The sequence below is a fragment of the Bos mutus genome, chromosome 22 (genome assembly GCF_027580195.1).
Source record: "Bos mutus isolate GX-2022 chromosome 22, NWIPB_WYAK_1.1, whole genome shotgun sequence".
NCBI classification, from domain to species: domain Eukaryota; kingdom Metazoa; phylum Chordata; class Mammalia; order Artiodactyla; family Bovidae; genus Bos; species Bos mutus.
In genome coordinates this window covers 39,360,279-39,382,663 of record NC_091638.1, presented here as the reverse complement: position 1 = coordinate 39,382,663, position 22,385 = coordinate 39,360,279, and the positions used below count along the sequence as shown (strand labels likewise).

The following is a 22,385-nucleotide window of genomic DNA, read 5'->3' as shown; positions in this document are numbered from 1 at the left end:
TGCATGTTTGAGAGCTTTAAAAACACTTTATGCATGCATTTAGCCTTGTGAGTGAAAGGTATCTTGTAGAAACCTAAATTTGTCAATGAGTTAAAGAAGAAGGGCCGGAAGAAAAGAGAGAAATAAATGGGATTACAGCATTTTTTTTCCATAAGAAGGCTAAAATTCAAATAAATACAAGAGTTTTTGATGGCTTGAATACTTGAAAAAATTATTGTCCTGGAGAGATTTATAATAAACCTTTAGAAGTCAGGATTATATAATCTTAATCACCACACCTAAGCCCTTAATAACTTTCTGTAAGGCTTATCTAGGCAAACTCTACTTAAGATGGTAATTAATGCTTTAATATTAAATGGCCTCTTAGAGTAATTCACTAATCAATGTTCCGTTGTGAGTAGCCCCTTGTTCCCTTTCAACAAACCAGTTTATTGAATTGATATTCAACTTTTTTCATGAACTTATTTATCTCCATTGGTTGTGGGTAAAAGAGATGATGAGATGAAATTGCAGCTGATGCACCCACTATAATCGGGGATAGCTGTGAGACCTAAGAAGGTATAGTATAAGAATTGTGGAAGATTAATGAGAAATTCTGTGATATATCTTCTTTTAAGCTGAACGGTGCAATTTTGGGCTTTTAGAGAAAGGCAGTAACTGCTAACTGGTAATGCAATAATTCTTTCTATCATCTCTTTTTCCTTATTGAAGTCTTTAATTTTGAATCCCATTTTCAACACTTCAAGAGTAAAAATTGAAATAGAAACCCCTCTGTATAAGTTTTAGATTCAAAGATCTAGTCTTAAGAGAAAGACCTTGGACCTCACTTAAATGACCAACTTTCATGCCCAGTTCATTATAAATATAATGTAGTTTTGACTCTTGACACTTGAAAAAGCTGTCATTACCTTGTGGATGGCACAAAGGTAAATGCCCATCTGGTTTCTAAGTCCTTTCCAGACACAGTCCCACAGCCAGGTGTGGACTGTTCCTAGCTCTGATTTTTGTATGTGGCCCCGAATGAGGGAGTGGGCTCGTTAGCGAGGCTGTGTTTTGTTATAAAGCGTTCAGTCCCTCTGGTATCTTCTCTACCTCTGAGTGCCAGAAGCTTGGGGGAAGAATAGTTTTATGTAGGTCTACAAGTTTCCCGAGGACTATCTTGGGAAACTGCAAGTATTTATAGAATTCACCTACTTGTGAATCATAGTTTTGACTTTACTGTTTTTTTTAATAGTGTAGCAGCTAAGACAGACCTTGGCTCAGGGACTCGTAGCTTCTAACTGCAGCTCTGCTTCTTTGTGACTCTATGACCTTGAGTTACTTACCTAAGCTCTCTGAGCCTCAATGGACTCCTCCAGAAAATGGGTCTGTGATGGTTCCTTGTAGTGGAGTTGTTGTGAGGAGTAAATGTAATATGTATAAAATGCTGACTGTGTAAGATCTATTATACCATTAGAAGACGAGATCAAGGCTCTGAGTTCTTTGTTAGGGCCACGCTGCTCAGGCGACCCAGTGGGGACGGCCCCCTCTTGTGTTCTGAGTCCTGAGCGATGACCCTTCTCACACCCCTACGTGCTGTGCTGAGCACTCCCTGGTGAAGACCTGGGCCCCGTACTGACCTGATCCGCATGTCTCTGCTCTTCCTCCTTCTGGCCGCCCCACCGTACTCTCTCTCTCCCAGGCTGCTGCAAGAATCTGCCCTTTCATTGGCCCCTCTGGCTCCCACCTTGTCTCCTTTGATAACCTCACTGGCCTTAACACTCCCCCTCCTCCTTTGTGGTGAGAGGGCCCCAGGCAGTCCCAGAGTGGACACGATCACCAATGCAGGACCAAGGCTGTAAGAAGTCATTGCTGATGATACCCTCCAGAAAGGAGAAGAAAAAGCAGTAAAAATCAGATCCAAGTATTTACTTTTTCAAACAAGTTGTAGGTTTAAATTTGGAATAGGTAATAATTGACATGGTTCAGAAAGCAAAACGTATAAAATTATATTTACCCTGAGATTGCTGTCTCTTCACCCAAACACTCACCTGCTTCCTGCCCCATTGTAGACAGGTAAACATTCAGTACAGTTCAGTTTTGTTGCTCAGTCGTGTCCGAATCTTTGTGACCCCATGGGCTGCAGCACTCCAGGCTTCCCTGACCATCACCAACTCCCGAAGCTTGCTTGAACTCATGTCCATCGAGTCAGTGATGCCATCCAACCATCTCATCCTCTGTCGTCCCCTTCTCCTCCTGCCTTCAACCTTTCCCAGCATCAGGGTCTTTTCCAATGAGTCAGTTCTTCACATCAGGTGGCCAAGGTAGTGGTGGAAAAGCCATAGCTTTGACTACATGGACCTTTGTCAGTAAAGTAATGTCTCTGCTTTTTAATATGCTGTCTAGATTGGTCATAGCTTTTCTTCCAAGGAACAAGTGTCTTTTAATTTCATGGTTGTAGTCACCATCTGCAGACATTTTCAAACCCAGGAAAATAGTCTCTCACTGTTTCCATTGTTTCCCCATCTATTTGCCATGAAGTGATGGGACTGGATGCCATGACCTTAGTTTTCAGCGTTTTCATCTCCTTTTTCACTTTCATCAAGAGGCTCTTTAGATCCTCTTCACTTTCTGCTATAAGGGTGGTATCATCTGCATATCTGAGGTTATTGATATTTCTCCCAGCAATCTTGATTCCAGCTTCTGCTTCATTCAGCCCAGCATTTCGCATGATGTACTCTGTGCATAAGTTAAACAAGCAGGGTGACAATATATAGCTTTCACATATTTCTTTCCCAGTTTAGAATGAGTCCATTGTTGCATGTGTGGTTCTAACTGTTGCTTCTTGACCTGCGTACAGATTTCTCGGGAGGCAGGTGAGGTAGTCTAGTATTCCCATCTCTTGAAGAATTTCCCACAGTTTGCTGTGATCCACATAGTCAAAGGCTTTGGCGTAGTCAATAAAGCAGTAGATGTTTATTTGGAACTCTCTTGCTTTTTCTGTGATCCAACAGATGTTGGCAATTTGATCTCTGGTTCCTCTGCCTTTTCTAAATCCAGATTGAACATCTGGAAGTTCATGGTTCACATATTGATGAAGCCTGGCTTGGGGAATTTTGAGCGTTACTTTGCTAGCGTGTGAGATGAGTGCAGTTGTGCAGTAGTTTGAACATTAGTTTGTGCAGTAGTTTGGCACTGCCTTTCTTTGGGATTGGAGTGAAAACTGACCTTTTCCAGTCCTGTGGCCACTGCTGAGTTTTCCAAATTTGCTGGCATATTGAGTGCAGCACTTTAACAGCACCATCTCTTAGGGTTTGAAATAGTTCAACTGGAATTCCATCACCTCCACTAGCTTTGTTCGTTACGGTGCTTCCTAAGGCCCACTTGACTTCGCATTCCAGGATGCCTGGCTCTAAGTGAGTGATCACACCATCATGGTTATATGGGTCATTAAAATCTTTTTTGTACAGTTCTTCTGTGTATTCTTGCCACCTCTTGTTAATATCTTCTGCTTCTGTTAGGTCCATACCATTTCTGTCCTTTATCGAGCCCATCTTTGCATGACATGTTCCCTTGGTATCTCTGATTTTCTTGAAGAGATCTCTAGTCTTTCCCATTCTATTGTTTTCCTCTATTCTTTGCATTGATCACTGAAGAAGGCTTTCTTATCTCTCCTTGCTATTCTTTGGAACACTGCTTTCAGATGGGTATATCTTTCATTTTCTCCTTTGCCTTTAGCTTCTCTTCTTTTCTCAGCTATTTGTAAGGCCATCTCAGACAATTACTTTGCCTTTTTGCATTCCTTTTTTCCTGGGGATGGTCTTGATCACTGCCTCCTGTATAATGTCACGAAGCTCCGTCCATAGTTCTTCAGGTACTGTCTATCAGATCTAATCCCTTGAATCTATTTGTCACTTCTACTGTATAATCATAAGGGATTTGATTTAGATCATACTTGAATGGTCTAGTGGTTGCCTACTTTCTTCAATTTAAGTCTGAATTTGGCAATAAGGAGTTCATGATCTGAGCCACAGTCAGGTCCCAGCCTTGTTTTTGCTGACTGTATAGAGCTTCTCCATCTTTGGCTACAAAGAATATAATCAGTCTGATTTGGGTATTGACCATCTGGTGATAACCATGTGTAGAGTCTTCTCTTGTGTTATTGGAAGAGTGTGTTTGCTATGACCAGTGCATTCTCTTGGCAAAACTCTGTTAGCTTTTGCCCTGCTTCATTTTGTACTCCAAGGCCAAACTTGACCATTAATCCAGGTATCTCTTGACATCTTACTTTTGCATTCCAGTCCCCTATGATGAAAGGACCTTTTTGGGGCGTTAGTTCTGTAAGGTCTTGTAGGTCATCATAGAACTGTTCAGCTTCTTTGGCATTATTGATTGGGGCATAGACTTGGATTACTGTGATATTGAATGGTTTGCCTTGGAAATAAATCATTCTGTCATTTTTGAGATTGCATCCAAGTACTGCATTTTGGACTCTTCTGTTGACTTTGAGGGCTACTCTGTTTCTTCTAAGGGATTCCTACCCTCAGTAGTTGGATATAATGGTCATATGAATTAAACTCCCCCATTCCAGTCCATTTTAGTTCTTTGATTCCTATAATGTCGATGTTCACTCTTGCCCTCTTCTGTTTGACCACTTCCAATTTACCTTGATTCATGGACCTAATATTCCAGGTTCCTATGCAGTATTGCTCTTTACAGCATTGGACTTTACTTCCATCACCTGTCGCATCCATAACTGGGTGTTGGTTTTGTTTTGGCTCCGTCTCTCCATTCTTTCTGGAGTTATTTCTCCACTCTTCTCCAGTATCATGTTGGACACCAACTGACCTGGTGAGTTCATCTTTCAGTGTCCTATCTTTTTGCCTTTTCATACTGTTCATGGTTATCATTCGTACTAGTTAATTGTCTGCTCACAGAGATGGTTATGTGTGTGTGTCTGTGTGTTTCTGTGTGTGTGGCTATATATGAATTTATTCAGTATATTCCTTTATCTCGTTTTACAGAGCAGTATACTACATATGCTATCAGAAACCTTTGTTTCACATAACATGATTTTTTTCCCTATGCATATGTAGTTCTCATTCTTTTTTACAGAAGCACAATTTTTTTTTTTTTTTGGGTATAGTTGTGTTGTGATTTATTGCACCGTTCCCCTGTGGCTGTCATTTTGGCTGCTTCCAAGTCTTATTATGACTGACAGTAATGTGGTGAATAACTTAATATGTTCTTTTGGAAGTTGATAGGCCTATTTCTAGTATAAATTCAAGAAATGGGCTGTATTCTGAGCTGCATGCATTCGTAACTCTGATAGTGCCTGTTTGCCCTCCCCAGGGGACACCAAGGTGAGCTTCTACCAGCAATGCGTGATCCTGCCTGTTTACCTACAGCTTCTCCAGCACAGTGTGTTGTCAGATTTTGGTATTTTTGCTAACTTCACAGGTGAAAAGGAAAAACGTGTCTTAGTGTATTTTATAAGTGAGGTTACATATCTTTCCTATGGCTCTGCCACTTGTATTTCTTTTACTATAAGTTGTTGATCTTTTGCTCATTCTTTCTTTGCATTGTTTGTCTTTTTCTAATCAAGAGAGAGCTCTTGTCAGCAGTACAGGTTGCAAATATATTTTCCTAGTCTGTACATTGCCTTTTGGAGAAGGCAATGGCACCCCACTCCAGTACTCTTGCCTGGAAAATCCCATGGACAGAGGAGCCTGGTGGGCTGCAGTCCACGGGGTTGCACAGAGTCAGACACGACTGAGCGACTTCACTTTCACTTTTCCCTTTCTTGCCTGGAGAATCCCAGGGATGGGGGAGCCTGGTGGGCTGCCGTCTATGGGGGTCGCACAGAGTCGGACATGACTGAAGCAACTTAGCAGCACATTGCCTTTTAACTGTGTTTATGCTGCTTCTTTGATGTTGATATAATCAGATTTATCCATAAAGTCTTTTTTTGGTTTCTGAGTTTTCAATTCTCATTAGAAAGTCTTTCCCCCAACCGAGGTTACTTTTTTTTTTTAAGGTACTTTTATGGCTTCAAATGTTAATGTGAAATTCTTAAATCACTTGGAATGAAACCTGACTGATAGTGTGATGTCTGAATCGTTTTTTTCCCCCAGATGGTCCCAAATATTTTAAAAGTACTACAATCTGGGGCTGTTTAGTGGAGAGGCACATAACACCTCAGTCGATCCTTAAAATAGCTCTTACAGCAAAAACCTGACGGACTTAGTTCAGTCACTATGTTCATGAAATAAGTACTTGGCCAAGGTTTTTACCGGGCCGCTTTATGATACAGATACTCAGTCATACGTGCAGTAAATGAAATATGAATCTGCATTTACTAGCTCCTGCCTGAAATAAGTTGGACTGTCCTGTCCCCATTAACCCTTCCAGTCAGTAGGATGTTGTGTCAGCTCTTGCAACAGTGGTCAAGATAAGGTGAAGAGTTCCTGAAGCCTCAGTTCAGAAATTGAGAACATCCAGACCGGGGCACTAACTGAACAGGAGTGGACTTGAGGCCCTCTTTATAAGTTAACAGCCAGGAGTGTGGCAAGGACTGTCTGGCGCTCACTGTCTTAAAACCAGCTGGAATATACACATTGCCCTGTTCAGAGTCTGGTCTTGTCAAAATATGGTTCATGAAATTACCTTTTCCTCTCATATCACCCAGAAAGCATTACTAGTACTTGAGGGTGTCTGCAGGGGTCTCCGGGCAAACTTAATGTCTAGCCTGGAAGTTTGCTCCTGCTTCTCTGCATATTATTTGTTAATTTTCTCCCACTTTCCTAAGATGTTAATTGCAGGCAGTTTGTGTCCTCCAATAAAATTCTCACTGTAGAAATCAGAGTCTTGTCCCTTCCAGCTGTAACCAGGGTTGGATGGGACATCTCTCCTATCCACGTGAGATCCAAACTATCTCCAAACATTTTCTCCGTATTTGATATGTTTGCTCTGTCACCCCGCCCACCCATCATTTCCAAAACAATTTTGTTCGCTTTTCTCTTCCTTTCTCCCATCATCTCCTCACAGCAGACAAGCCCCACTGATCCAGGGTATGACAGTCATCTGTCCTAGGATGCCTGGGAGCACCCTCATGTGAATTAAGCCATTAGATTATGCCCACAAGGATATTAGTATTTGTCAGATCTCAACGTCCCTTTGAAGGTTTAAAGAATATGCAAATAAGAAGCACAGGTCTGAATTCCTTTTTACTAGAAGATGCCTTCCTGAAGAGATACTCTGAGTATAAACCGAGTTTTCCAGAGTGCTTTCAGATGCAATAAAGGGAACTTAACGTGAGTGAGTGGTTGCACAGGAAAGCGTCTCAGCTGAGAACTGACACGGAACTGCTTTCCAAGCGGGACCCCTGCATTATTTCTAGCAGACCCTCCTCTTGGAGGAAAAAGCCCATCGACTCCCACAGCCCTTCCCTTCTATTGTTGTCTTTGTCAGTTCGATTTCTTGAGTTGTTTTGCCATAATAAATCAATCCTTGTCTTTTTAACATAGCCCTCAATCATCTTCCTCGAAGGCACATGCCTCTGTTCCCACTTTCTATTTATAAGTGGCTCTTATTCATACACGGTTTACTACAGCACTTCCATTTACAAAAGTACATATTAACATGATTTCTGTGCTTGACAGCACAAGAATGAATGAGAGTATTAGCAAGCATGCACCGTGACGTTAGGTGAGGGCAGTATACGTATCGGTTAAGATTACTTAATTAATATTCAACAGCAGCTCAGCCACACACCTGTTCTAGCCTCCAATTAGCATTTTGAGCTGCACACCATGGACAAACTCCTTGTCACTCCGGTGTGATTACAGAGCATTGAACTGAATTTGAAGACAGTAACTTGGTTCCTAATCCCTGTGTATCAGTATTTGGTAGTTTCATAATCCCGGGCTTCCCTGATAGCTCAGTTGGTAAAGAATCCGCCTGCAATGCAGGAGACCCTGGTTCAATTCCTGGGTCAGGAAGATGCCCTGGAGAAGGGATAGGCTACCCACTCCAGTTTTCTGGCCTTGAGAATTCCATGGACTGTATAGTCCATGGGGTCGCAAAGAGTCAGACACAACTGAGTGGCTTCCACTTTCACTTCCATAATCCCCGGTTTTCATGGAGTCTGCATGTTGTCCTGTGGCCCTACTGGCACCCATGCCCCATCAGTTACAGTGATGCTGAGGGAAGTGTTACCATAAGCCGAGGGCCCTGGATGAGAGCAGGGTCTCATCTCAGGCTCGCCAGAGATGTCCAGTTTGACCCAGGGGTCTAGAGGCTTCAGAAAGTCTCCTATAAGCAGATACAGATGCCTGCCATCAGCAGCAGTGGGCAGTGGAGTTCCAGACAGCTACGAGATAGAGTCTTCCTGGACTGGAGGTCAGCACTTAGCTTTTGAAAAGTATCTTGCGTCTAAGTTATTCTCAGCTTCCTGTTAGAGGGGCAGAAAGAGATCTGAGTAAGGAAATTGTGAAGACGTGTCAGAGGCTTATCTGAGCAGGTACCGGGAAAACAGGAGGAGCAGAAAGGAAAGCCTTTCTGCAGAAGACTGGTCCTTCTGGGTGATTCTTGCAAAGAAATGAGAGGCCAGGAGGGAGAACCTGGAGGGTTCCTGCTTATCTCTGTGGTTGGCTACATTTTGTTTGAATAGGAAGCCTCTGTAACTTGAGTCTGTTTATTAACAGTGGGCACCACCAGAGCAGCTGGGGGTGTGTGTGGGGTGGGGGTGGGGTTTCATTTGTCAAGAGGGCCAATTAAACACCCCAGTCTGTCCTGTGCTGGCAGCATGCACGTTCCCATGGGGAGCTCTGGGGACTGGCGTTGATGACTTTCTCATCTCAGTCCGTATCTGCTGCATCTTGACTGGAAGATGTCCTTGGTACATAGGCTGTGCTGTCTCAAGAGTAGGATTTTTGATTTCTGAAAAAGTCTCTCTGCAAAGTATCTGCCTGACTTGAAAGAATGGAAAATTGTTTTTAGAAATTTCAGTCTGACACCCATTGTTCGTGACTGTAAGCTGAAAACACCTGTGGGTTTTTAAAAGCCCGGCTGATCCATACATACATACCCAGTCCTGCCATGAGGCCTTCAGACCCTGGATGGGTTCTGGGCCCCAGGCAGTGGGGTGTGCTCTTGAAACCAAGGAGCTTCTAGCCAGGATCCATGTGCATCTGATCACATGGAGAGGAATGTAGGGCACCATCCTGTTCACTTCTAGTCAAAGCTTGCTGATACATCTTAAAACACAGGAGCCCATGTTGGTTTTCTCAGAAGGGATGAATGAATGGAGAGTAACACAGAAAGCCTGTTTCCACTTAGCTACTTAGAGCTTCCTGTAAGATGCACATAGCGGACCACCTTTGGTCAAGGAATGGAGGCAGCTGGCTCGTATTCAGGGACTGTGTTGTATGAGATGTGCATAGCTTTCCGTGCCAGACTTCAAGGTGAGAGATGCTTACTCTCTGAGAGGCTCAGGGAAAGTGGGACCCACAGACTCACCTCTCCCATTTCGTTTTCATTCTGATCCAGCTCCCACTTGAGTTGAACTGAGGAAAAGTCTCTCCTGCCAACTTGGAATGCCTCTTCGTTGCATCCATCTGGGAGCACTCAGTGAACGTGTGGTGGGACTCTATTGCGGTACCTGCTTCCTAGGAGTGGGTTTTAGAAAGCCCTCTCACTCGATTGGTTTTCATTGTTCAAGTGGCAAGACGCTTGGAATTGAGGCCATCAGAACATCATGGACTACTTGACAGTCAAGTTCATATCTATAACTGGAATTCCTTCATGGAAACTAAAATTTATTTTGCTGGCAGACAAGCAGAGCCATAAAGCCCCAAAGGTGGCTTAAAAGGTAGCTGTCGGAGGAACAACTTTCATTTGAGAAATCTAACTTTTTTCTGTGCTCTGAAACTTGTTTTCCATACAGTGGCAACACGCTTGGTCTCCTTTAGAGAATTCCATCCTATGTCTGGGAACTTCGGTTCTCACAGGAACCAAGCAGAAGACTCCATGGTTTTGTTCAAGCTCTGTGCAATACAGTTTTTCTTTCTGTGTTTGAGATGAGTTATGTTAACATCGTTGAATTCTTAATCCTATTTCATTTTCTCATACAGGACCCTTTAAATTCTAGGCATTTCTAGACCCTTTAAAAAACTGGGCATTTTTAAGGCGCCTGCCACCCTGGATTGTTTTATTTCTTCAGGGCTTTCTTAGGGCCTAGAGACTCTCGGGAACCGTTTTTTCTCTCGCGGTGGTCCTTCACCAGAGACAATCACACCCGAATTTGGGGAAAATTTTTGCAGAAGACACATATCCATGTACCCACCCTGGGCCTGCCCAGCTAGAATCACCAGGAATGGGGCTCATCCAACAAGGGATTTTAAAAGCTGCCCAAGGCAAAGAGCTACATGCTGCCAAGTAATAACCACTACTTGATTGAAACTTCAGTGGGGAGTGTTCTTGTGTGTGTGAGAAAGAGATAGAGAGAGGGGCTGACTGACTTCAGGACCCTCCAAAACTAAGGTGAACTTTAAAAATTCCTGAATTGAATGTAAAATAGATAGCCAACAGGAATTTGCTATATGGCTCAGGAAAGTCAAACAGGGGCTCTGTATCAATCTAGAGGTGTGGAATGGGGCAGGAGATGGGAGGGAGGTTCAAAAGGGAAGAGATGTATGTATACCTATGGCTGATTCATGTTGAGGTTTGATAGAAAACAACAAAATTCTATAAAGCAATTATCCTTCAATAAAAAAATAAATTACAAAAGAAAAAAAATAGTAGTAAAAAGTAAGTTTAAACCAAGTAATTTTATTTGCCTTTTTTGTTTTTGCTCTTACTAATTTGAGTTGTGAAGTGAGCCTTTTCTCCTCTTCTTTTGCTTAGCTGGTTCACATCTGAAAATGACTTAGCTAGTTCAGCATGGGAGTAAATACTATATTTGTAATTGTAAAGAAATAAAGAGATTATTAGGGAAAAAACAGATTCCTAAATTGGGAAGCACAGAGTGTCAGGAAAATACTTGCTGAAAGGTAGATAAGGGGAAGTAAAAGATAACTAATTTAGATCATTACTGAGGCAGTCAGGGTTAGTGGGGGAAAAAAAAAGATCTGTTTTCAGATTCGTAAAGCAGACATGATGGGAGGGGCAGAGAAAAAGGAAAGAAAGAAAAGGGGGAAGAGGTGAATAAAAAATTTATGGTGAGTATCCAGGAGACTGTAATTTGTAGTTAAACTTAATTTTTTTTTTTTTTTCCATTCCAAACACAATTGACTATTTCCCTGTTCGAGGTACTGGCATAAACAAATGCTCAGTGTGAAGAAATAATGTTATAGGATGGCTCTTGATCCAAACAATCTGTTTCCTTCAAGGAGAGATGTTAGAGTCAGTAACTTGAAGGAGAATTGAACCTAAATAGAACTTTGAAATTGCATGCTTGGCGACACTGAGGCATTTTCAGAAATTTTGTCTCCGTTTTCCTGAGCTCAGAATTAGAGACAATACTGCCTCTTGGAACACATCACAGTTTAGATATTTAGAGGTATTAAAACTCACACTTTCTTTTCATCTTCTCCAAAATCTCTTGCCTTTACTTTTTTAATTCCTGGATACTACTGAAGGTTTAAAGAAAAAAAGAAGCAAAAAAACCCAAAAAACATCTCATGAGACTTCTCTGAGATGAGCAAGTCAAATAAAATGTCGTGTGGTAATGACTCTGAACCGGCCACTTTTCTTAGGTATTAAACCCACAGTGTAGAATTTGTACCCAGAGAAGATTCATCTCCATGTGGTCAATGGTAGTGGAAAGGAGGCCACAACCCAGCAAAATTATCAGTCTCTTGACCAAAGTAGACTCCCCCATCAACAGTTATTCAAGAAATAAGAAGTTAAACATCTAACAGTGTAGTGTGCCCATAAAGTGGAGAAGTAAGCAGACTGAGGATGTCAGTTCATGTTTGTTATCAAGGAGATATGTATAATATGATCTCCTTTTGTTAAAAGGAAACTGTCTGCCTGTCGGTATGTGGATGAGATTACAACAGTAGCCCCTGATGGCTCTCCTTGCTCCTTTCTTGCTGCTCTGTATTCCATTCATCATGTAGCAGCCAGAGCACGCGCTTTGAAGGGGATGAGTCCCAGTCTGTGGATTAAAGCCCTCTGTTGGCTTTTCATTGCTCACAGATGCTAACAAAGTTTATGGCCTTGGATCTGGCATGCCCCGCCTCTTGCCCACCTCTCTGGGTCTCCTCCTTTCCCTGCTCATAGGTCTGCCTTCCTTTCAGTTCCCGCGGTGGATAAGCTCACTCTGTGCTAAGGCTCTTTAAGCAGCTCCTGGATCTGCCTGGAGTGGTCTCCCCTGCACTTCCCATGACCCTTCCTCCTTAATCACGGCTCAGCTCTGAGGCCACCTCCTCAGGGAGGACCCCTCCCTCACCTCCCCCGTCAGTTATCACCACCTCATTCTGTTGTATTTTGTTCACAGCTCTTGACGCTTTGAAACTGTTTGTTTACTTGTTTGTGGTTGATTTCCCCGAAAGAACATAAGCACCACGAGGGCGAGACCTTGTCTGTCTTTTGTTTATTGTTCTGCTCCCAGTCTGTCATTGTCAGTGATCACAGAACAGTCCCTAGATGAGGAAAAGTGTGCAATGACACACCCCAACATAGCAGTAGTGACGATCACTAAGAGAAGGATGAGGGTAACTTGGATTTTTCTCCTTTTTTTCATTTATATCAGTAGTTCCTAATTTTTAATTACTCAAATGCTTAGCCAAGCTTAAGGAGGTGTTTTTAAAGCTCCCAGAAAGAGAATGTGTTCTCTGCATGCGCCATGCTAAGCAGTGGGTGCCGAATAAATGCTCACTGGGTCCACTGAAACCTTTTCTCCGAGGGAAGGCGTTTGCCACCGAGTTCTGTAGTTGGGTGCCCACCCGAGTCCGTGTGACCTGCCTCAGGGTGCGGATGTAGCGACCTCGGTCCCCGAGTTTCTGACCTTCATCCCCAGGGTGTGCTCCTCGCTGGCAATCCCAGAGTCCTTTGCTGCAGGGAAAATCCATTATGAACAGCCACACTCGGAGCATGTGATATGCTTCAGTCCATGCTGCTTTTTCCAAAGAGGATACGGAGCCTCTGGCCTCACGTGTTACTGAGGGTCTGGGTGAACCGTCTGCCTATTTTCTTCCAGGAAAAGAACCTGCCGTGTCAGTTTGTGCTTTCCAAGTCGTTTGATATTAACAGTTACTTGGCCAATGCTGATTGTTTTGACTAATACTTTATATTTTAGAAACCTTATCAGGTAGCGTAATTATGGTCTTAGAATAGTTAATTCTTTGTTGTGTGGTATCTTTTTTGCACTTTTTTTCCCCCCTTTTGTGCATAGTTCAAATCTGAGCTGGTAACCTGGGCCATTCATTTCACTATCACACAGTACTTTTTTGGGCTACTAAATACTTCAGTGGTCCAGTATCTTAAGAAAAAGAGATACTCCTCAGCTATGACAGTGGGTGGCTACAGGTGTAGCTGGTTGGCAAAGTCTCCATCCTCCGTGTTTTAACTCTAAGGTTACATTCTGGAAATCTGTGTAAATTGGGGACAGGGACATGGGAGGTGGCAGGGATGAAGAAATAGAAAATTTGATGACCTTGGAAACAGAAAGAAACTATTACGTCAAATCACAAAAATCATAGGTTTTTTTTTTCACGTGAATCCGCTTCCTTTCACACGCAGTAGAAGATCCTGTCACCACCGTAGCCCTAAAATACTTGTACGTTTCATGTCCTTGTAGCTTAAGTCAGACTGACTGTTCCTTCCAAATTTAGGGGTAGGCAGCTAGACGGTGAGTGGTAAAAACGTGTTCTGTTATTTATACTACAAATGCCAGGCAGTTCATAGGAAAAAACCATTGTTCGGTGCTCTGCGAGAGCAGTCCCGTGAGATGTGTGCCAGGAAAGGAAGTGATTTATGTTCCGGAGCCCCTCATGGCAGGGAGCAGCCCTCCAGACTGCTCCATGGCTGTGCCTGGGCGTGCAGTTGGTTAGAACTACTTCCTGTCTGAACACAGGCGCCGCTGAAAGGAAAACATTTCCCACTGGGACGTGTGATCCTTCTTGATTGTGTGTAGTTATAACAGCTCCGTGCAAACCTACAGTCCCAATAATCTGCAGAACTCAGAGGCTTCCTCACTCCCACCAAGATCTCCTGTACTCTCTGAGATTCCCTGGTGTTTGCTCTTCCCCCAAAACCCCTCTGCTTTGGCTTTGTAGAAACATGAGACACCCAACAGAATCATCGCAAGAGTACTTGCGATCAGGGGAGCCAAGACAACTTCTAAGAAAAGTTGACTTACTCCATTGGTAGGGATACCCATAGCCTACCCCCGAAAAAGTGAAGCTCTAATTAATTGGGTGTACACAGGGCTCTTGGGAGACGCCAGAGGAGTGGCCTGGGTCCCCGGGACCCCAAGCACCAGAAGGCTGCCGCCTGCTTGTCTCAAAGACCCAGCAGTGGGGCCAGCTATTGTGAAGCCCCTCTGCCAGATGAACAGGGACCCGTCTCTGGTCACAATAGCCATTCACGCTGAGCAGCCTCATTAAATATTCAGCCGGTGCTTCCGGCAGCTCATTAGGGCCGCAATGAGCAGTGACGTGGCTGCGGGAACACCGAGGGCCGGCCGGCGGCAGCAGGCAGAAGCTGAGCGAGCCGCCGATGGCTTTTCTGCTCCCTGGCTGTCCAGTGATGACCAGTGTCTGCTCCCTGCTTTGTCTCAAGTCCAGGTAAAAACCAAACAGAACCCCTGACATACAGACGACACTCGACAGCATTGGGTGCTGGTCTCGGACGTTATCTGGCTAGGGTGCTTGCCCCTGGAAGCCCTCTGACCCCCTTCAAGAGCTGTCTGGGGCTCGGGGTGGGGGCCTCTGCTGAGCGCTAACAATGAGGTGCTGTTGTGTGCTTGGGCCATTCGATGACTGCATTTGGGAGGGTTCGAGGTACGGTTTGAACTTGGTGCTGAGAGTTTAGAATAGCGAATAATTCTTCCTCTGGAGCAGGTTGAATTGGGGAAGATTGTGAGCTAATCCTTGCAGTTCATACAGCAAGTTTCCTCAGTTCATGCCAACTTTTCATGTGTCTGAGTGGCTTGTGACTAAGTTGTGTCCCTTTTATCTCTCAGGATGGGTATAGTGTAATAAAAAGTGGATATTCTTCAGCGGCGGGGGGTCCTTCCAATCGGCTGGACATTGTCCCCCTGTATCTTGTTCCTTTCCCGTGGGTGTGTACTCGGTGCTGGCTGAAATAGAAAGCGGGGAGAGTCTGAAAGAAGAATTGAAAGATGGTGAACTCAGACAAAGTGTATTTCTCTTCTCACTGTTTGTTTGTCTCTTTCCTGCACAGAAAATGTTTTCAGACAGCTCATTTCTATGTGGAAGATAGCAGTTCACCTCGGGTGGTCCCCAATGAAAGTATTCCAATCATTCCTATTCCGGGTAAGTAAGACACGACTCCTGTTTCCAGTGGGCTAATTGTTTTTCTTTTTTGTTCTCAGTGTTATGTGACAGCCATGACAAAATATTATTTTTATAGTCTTTTCAAGCTCACCCAGTCTAAGAGAGCCTTAACTAAGGGTAATTTAATGAAATCTTTGCTCCTTTACATCTCTTCCATGTAATGAAATCATCTTTCAGAGAACAGATGACTATGAGTTCACATAATGTAGAATCTCATGAAGAAAGGGAAGAAAGAGTAGAAAAAAAGGGGAAAACATACTTATGTACTTGCAGTCTCTTGGACTCAATTTTGTTATGACAGGCAATGTGTGCTTGCTTTAAAAAAAATTGAAATACTGTTACATATATATTTTAAAGTTTTATCCTAAGATTCCTTACTCTGAAAATAATTACATGATGGTTGAAAGTTTTCGTACTTAGGCTCTTTGTATGGGGGTCTAGAGAGATGTTTTTGGTCTGGTATCTGTTTCATTTGTCCTTGATACAAGTAGGAAATGCTCAGGTGCTGTTGGGGTAGGGATTGGTGAAAAGTGTTAGTCACTTGGTCATGTTTGACTCTTATGACCTCATGGCCGATAGCCTGCCAGGCTCCTCTGTCCTTGGAATTCTCCAGGCAAGAATACTGGAGTGGGTAGCCATTCCCTTCTCCAGGGATGTTCCTGACCCAGGGATCAAACCCAGGTCTCTTGCATTGCAGGCAGGATGCTAGTAAATCTTGGCTGATGCCACAGATGTGAGAAGTTCATCAGTGGCTTAGCTCTGGTAGATGGTGTGAGTGATTTGAAGGTTGCCCCCATCATTTTGGGGGTTTCTCTGGTGGCTCAGATGGTAAAGAATCTGCCTGCAATGCGGGAGACTCAAGTTTGATCCCTGGGTCGGGAAGATCCTTGGAAAAGGGAATGGCTACCCAACTCCAGTATTCTTGCCTGGAGAATTCCATGGACAGAGGAACCTGGTGGGCTACAGTCCATGGGGTCACAAAGAGTGGGACACAACTGAGCCGCTAACACTCACTTCTTCACTTTTCCATCGTTTTTATTTGGTGTCCCCTTCCTGTTGTGCCAGAATCAAACGTTCTTCCTCTGAGTTGCATTCTGTACTTGGAAACACGTATTTTCAAATATCTTATACATTCATCCTTTTGTATTTTATAATGGAGTAGTATAGCCTATTAACAATGTTGTCACGGTTTCAGGTATACGATAAAGCAATTCAGCCATACATAATACATGTCTCCATTCTCCCCTAAACCCCCCTCCCATCCATGCTGCCAGGTAACACTGAGCAGAGTTCCCTGTGCTGTACAGTAGGTCCTTTTTGGTGATCCATTTTATTTAAATATTTATTTTACTCATTAGTATGCACTGGGTTTTAGTTGTCGGATCTTTAGTTGGCATACGGGATCTAGTTCCCTGACCAGGAATTGAACCCAGGCACCCTGCACTGGGGGCGTAAAGTCTTAACCACTGGACCACCAGGGAAGTCCCAGTTATCCATTCACGTATAGCAGTGTGTACACGGATCCTCTTGACATCATTCTTTTGTAAGCAGAGGTGCCATCTCCCACGCCCCTGCAGACCCTGGATCCCAGCTGTCTGCCTCATTCTCTAGAATGGTTTTCTTTATCATCTAGTACCCCATACATTTTACTTGGTTTGTGGTCTCCCCCAACTACAATGAGAGCTTCCTAAAGGCAAATGGATGTCTTCTTAGTGCAAGAATAAATACCTGGCACATGGTTGGGATTCTCGAACTCTCTGGGTGAATGATGAATATGAGCAAAGCTTCCTTACAGTTCTTTCAAGACCTTTGCTGTGAGGCTCGGAGATGCAGTACTTTTCTGAGTCCCCAGAAGGAACGCTGCTGTTGTTTGCACGTCTTCTCTAGATACGATTATGGCTGGGGACTGCTTTGGCCCTGTATGTTTCTATATGTTAAGACATTAGATATTGCTGGAATTGGCCATGTTCTCGCCATTCTGTGAGCTTCTCTTACTAAAGCTTGTCACACAGCAAAGAGAGGGTAGCAGAAAAGTCTCTGGGTAAGTGCCCCACTGGATCATTCTGTGGCTGCTAAACAATTCCCATACAGATGGGTAGGTTTTGTGTTAGTTTGTTCTTCTCCACTAACCCTCACCCTTTATTACATTCTTTGCCTTTGAGAGGAGGCAGACAGGACCAGCCCCCCATCCCCATGGAATAAGTTTTGTTGACTCTACCGCATTTGTGCAGCAGTGCGTGTATAATCATTTTCCTCTTGCATCACCTAGAATATGTGTTGACCTCTGGAAAATGCCCGGGGCCTCTCCCCTCTGAATTGATTCAGCCAACAAACACAGCTGTTGGGTAGCTGTGCAATTGAAATCCATTTTAAAAGGTTAAGTGGTGAGAGATACTTCTTGCACGGTCTTTGCATTTTTAGTTTCTTTCCCCCTGGATGGGGAATCAGAACACCAAGGATCTCACCCTGCCTCCACCATGAAACCTAGGTCAATGACTTGACCTCTCTGAGCCTAGTTTCCAGAATCTGCAGTGAGCAGGATATTAAAGATCGCATGAGGTGGTATGTGTCAGGGAAGTTTGGAAAGATTCATGGAAGCCGAAGTTGTCAGCTGTGGATATCTCCTTCCCAAATCGTGATGTCATTCCTCCCAGCATCTGTGGACAGCAAGCATTTGCACAGTCCCCAGGTTAAGACTGTCCCAAACACGGATCCACATCCACTGCGTGCAGCTAGCTTCACTGCGTTCTTCCACTTGGATTTTAGGACTTTTAGTTCCCTGGGATCCTCAGAAAATGCCATCAGTCGTGGCCGCTTTGCCACACCTCTAAGTAGGTGTCTTAGACCAGAAATGCTCTTTGAGTGTTCTCTGCTTCATTTCTCAGCAGCAAGTAAAAAACTCACAGTCCAACAGCATATCTATTCAAATGTGAGATTCTCACTCACTGATGGTAGAAATACGTGGAAGGAACAATTCCACGGCATAAGATTCGCCACTAACTGAGAAGTGCATGGAATTGAGTTGAATCTCCCTTGGTCTAGTAGATGCATCCTTTTTCTGAAATAAGATATTTAATATAGGTCCCTGTGCTATATAGTAAATCTTTGTTGCTTACCTAGTTTATTAATGTTTCGGCCATGCCACAGGGCATGTGGGGTCTTAGTTCCCCAACCAGGGATCGGACCCTTGCCCTGTGCATTGCAAGTCAAGTGTCCTAACCATTGGACTGCTAGGGAAATCCTAGTAGACACATCCCCTTGATGAGTTGTGATGCATTTGTGAGAGTGAATGACCTGAAACGCTGTAGTGTTAGAGGACTTCCCTGGTGAAACCAGACGTGGGACTGCTCTTCCAGCGTTTCCTCAGGTTTTTATAGAAAGCAGCAGCCTTCCGTGGGGATGCGCCTAGACAGAAAACTTATTTCACCCTTCACTGAGAAGAAGTTACCTTATATGACCTTTCTTTAAAAAGCTTTCAACCAGATCATAATCCCTTATTTTTTGTAAAACTACGCAGTCCTATTTAGTAAATTTGTAACATAGTTTGTAATTTCATTGTAACAATTCATGGTTGTATTTATTCTTAAGGTTTCTTCCAGTTATTATAGGACAGTTGTCTTACATAAGAAAAAGCAATGTAAGGAAAACACAAATTTCTAAAGTATCACCAGTTTTTAAAAATTCTATTAAGTTTCAGCACAATTTTTCTTTAATTGAGACCTCCTTAGTATCCTTTTAAATGATTTACCTTAGGAATTATCTAATTTTATAATTTTTTTTATGTGGACCAGTTTTACAGTCTTTATTGAATTTGTTACAGCACTGCTTCTGTTTTATGTCTTGGTTTTTTGGCCTTGAGGCATATGGGATCTTAAGTCCTCAAACAGGGATCAAACCTGTACCTCCTGCATTGGACAGCGAAATTGGACTGCCAGGGAAGTTCCTCTAATTGTTTTTATGTCTAAAAGTAGTAGGATATTTATTGAATATTTATGGAACACTTACCCTGCCCACTGGATCTCACTCATTCTTTGTCCATACTTGAAACCTAACAGGAAGATTTCTAGGCTCTAGATGTATTAACTTAAGTTATTTCATCATTTGAATCCTTCACTTTCTATCACTGATTTTTCAAAAAAGATGTTTCCAGACAACTACTAGTAAACTGAACCATTACACAGTTTTGAAGTGTGGGCAACAGAATGAGACTGAAAATTCAGCTACCAAACTGTTGTAGAGTCCCTAAGTCATCATTATAAAAGGTGTAACATACTCTGATCCTAGAACTTACTTTGCACTTAACCTTCCTCAGAAGATATCATCATCATCTAATATTTATTGAGCATTTATTGATCAAAATTATGTGGTTTATGTTTTTTTTTCAACATCAATTTTAGGGAAAGTGGTGCAATCCATACCCCCATTTCACAGATGAAGAAACCAAGGCTCAGAGACATCCTTTAATTTGCTGGAGGTTGCATGAATAAATGGTGGGCTAGCATTGGAATTATCTGTGTGACTTCAAAGCACAGATGCTTAGAAATGGCTCTGCCACCTCTTGGCATGTTCCTGACAGTTCTGATATCTGAGGACTTCAGTCTCATTAGGATTTTGCTTCCCTAAATCAAGGCATCTTCAAATACATGTGACTGTTCTCTTAAAATTTTTTCTGGATTTTCTTCTTTCAGTACCGCTGACCACTTGCTTTTCCACTAAATTCTCCTTCATCCTCCATGAAAGCATTTCATCATTATTCTGTTGAAATTTCCTCCATATAAAAAAAAAAAAAAACCCACAAAACTCTCCTCTTTGTTTCCAAGTCATCTTTATTCTTTTCTTTCCTAAGAAAAAGACTCTCCCCACCACCACCAATATCGCCATTCCCTGTGCCAAGTAGGAATTTGTGATTTATTTTTTTTTTACGCTCCAGGTCTTAGTTGCCACACATGGGGTCCTCGCTCTTTGTTGGGGCATACTGACTCTTCTGATTGTGGCATGCACGCTCTTAGTTTTTGGCATGTGGAGTCTAGTTCCCTGACCAGGGATTGAACCTGGGCCCTCTGCATTGGGAGCTCAGAGTCTTAACCACTGGGCTGCTAGGGAAGTCCCGAGGCTGTGTGGTTTAAATGACTCGGAGAACAGCTCAAAAACATGTTGAATATTGTTCTATATCACCAACTTTTGGATGATTCTGCTGTGGTTCAAATTCACGGATAAACAGCTCTGATCTTGAAACCCCAAAGCGTAAGTAGAACCAGCAAGTTACATTGGCTCTTTAAAAAATACTATGAAATAGACGAAAGGTTAAGGAAAGCTTTGCTAACCTTTTGATCCTCATCTCTTGGAGATAGATGCTTATAGGAACCTTTGAGGAAACTTGAGTTATCAGATTTACTAGCTCGAACTGAAATTTAGAAATTTAGACTCTTCATAGTGTCCTGGTTTAATTGGCAAAGATAGTGCTGTAAGAAGGAAGACTTTTTTTTTCACCTAAATCCTGTACAGTGTGGAAATTGTAAACCCAGTGCGGCAGCGAAGGTTGGTTAGCCAAGCATATGAGAGAGAACTCCTTATGCAAACATTTTACCAGACAGTTCCAATCACTAGAGAAGTGACATCAATTATTTTATTAAGATTTTTTTTTTTTTTTGCCATCTGAAAAATTTTATTGAAAATTCTCAAAGTAGATTTTATGAAGCTATTGCACATTTAGAACTACCTATACATATGCTATGTCAATGATTTTTTTTTTCTAAAAAAACTGCTGCAGAATTTACCGAAGGGTTTTTCTGGATTGCAAATACACAGAGAGAATCGTTGAAGGATAGAAAAATCTGATTTAAGAACATTTCTGTGATTCAGGTTGTATATGTTGGGGCTACTATAGACCTCTGTAGGCTAATGCTAATGATTTAAACAATAAATAAGCTGCATAAAAGAATTGTACAGTGGATCTCAAGCTTTACCCTGCCTCAGAATCTCTGGGAGGGCTGATAAAGAGTGCAGGACCCCAGCCCCAGAGCAGACCACAAGCATCAGCAACACCTGGAAACTTCCTAGGAATGCAAGTTCTCAGGCTCCACTATAGGAAAATTTTTTTAAAAATTCATTCATTTCTTTGGCTGTGCTGGGTCTTACTTGCGGTATGTGGGACCTTGAGTTACAAAATGCAGGATCTTTAGTTGTGGCATGCAGACTCTAGTTCCCTAACCAGGGATTGAACCCAGGTCCCCTGCATTGGGAGCAAAGAGTCTTAGCCACTGGACCACCAGGATAGTCCCTATCAGGAAATGTTTTACATTGTGAAATTTGCTATGTGTATAATGCTTGAGAAATTACGCAGTCTTCTTCCAGATAAATTAAATTGTGACTTCTTCAGGAGAATGAAAGGGGCTTTGACTCTTCATTCATCCCACTAATCACTTTTCAAAATCAAATGTTCCATGCTCACTGGTCTCCCATTGTTACTCTGGGAAGATAAAGCACAATTGAATGTAATGACCTAGCTATCAGCCCCGTTCTAGCAGTCTGTCTTCTAAGATATTGAAGTAGTCACAAACTTCTGTCCTTTAAGATCATCATCATCATTATTATTTTGGCCAAGCTGTGCAGCTTGCAAGATTTCAGTTCCCCAACTAGGGATTGAACCCACACCATGGCAGTTGGATCCATATTATTATTAAATTGATATTATTATTATTAATATCTGCAAGTATTTTTAAAAATCTACTGTTTCCATCTTTGGGGCAATCTTTTGAAACACCAAGCTTACGTTATATTTTCACTGCAGTTATTAATGAATTACATTTTCACTCAAACTATTAATGAAACATATATAATATGTCATCTGCAAATTATATTGAGTGTATTATGCTACTTATT

General features: G+C 42.6%; 1 protein-coding gene across 5 annotated transcripts in view; it reads left to right on the top strand.

Annotated features, from left to right (window-relative positions):
- Positions 1-22,385, top strand: part of PTPRG (protein tyrosine phosphatase receptor type G) — a 775,417-nt gene that overhangs the window by 695,911 nt on the left and 57,121 nt on the right. For all 5 annotated transcript variants that reach the window (XM_070359914.1, XM_070359913.1, XM_070359912.1 and 2 more), the window contains one exon: positions 15,391-15,482. In XM_070359914.1, the coding sequence (XP_070216015.1) occupies positions 15,391-15,482 (92 nt within the window). The remainder of the gene's footprint in view (positions 1-15,390; positions 15,483-22,385) is intronic.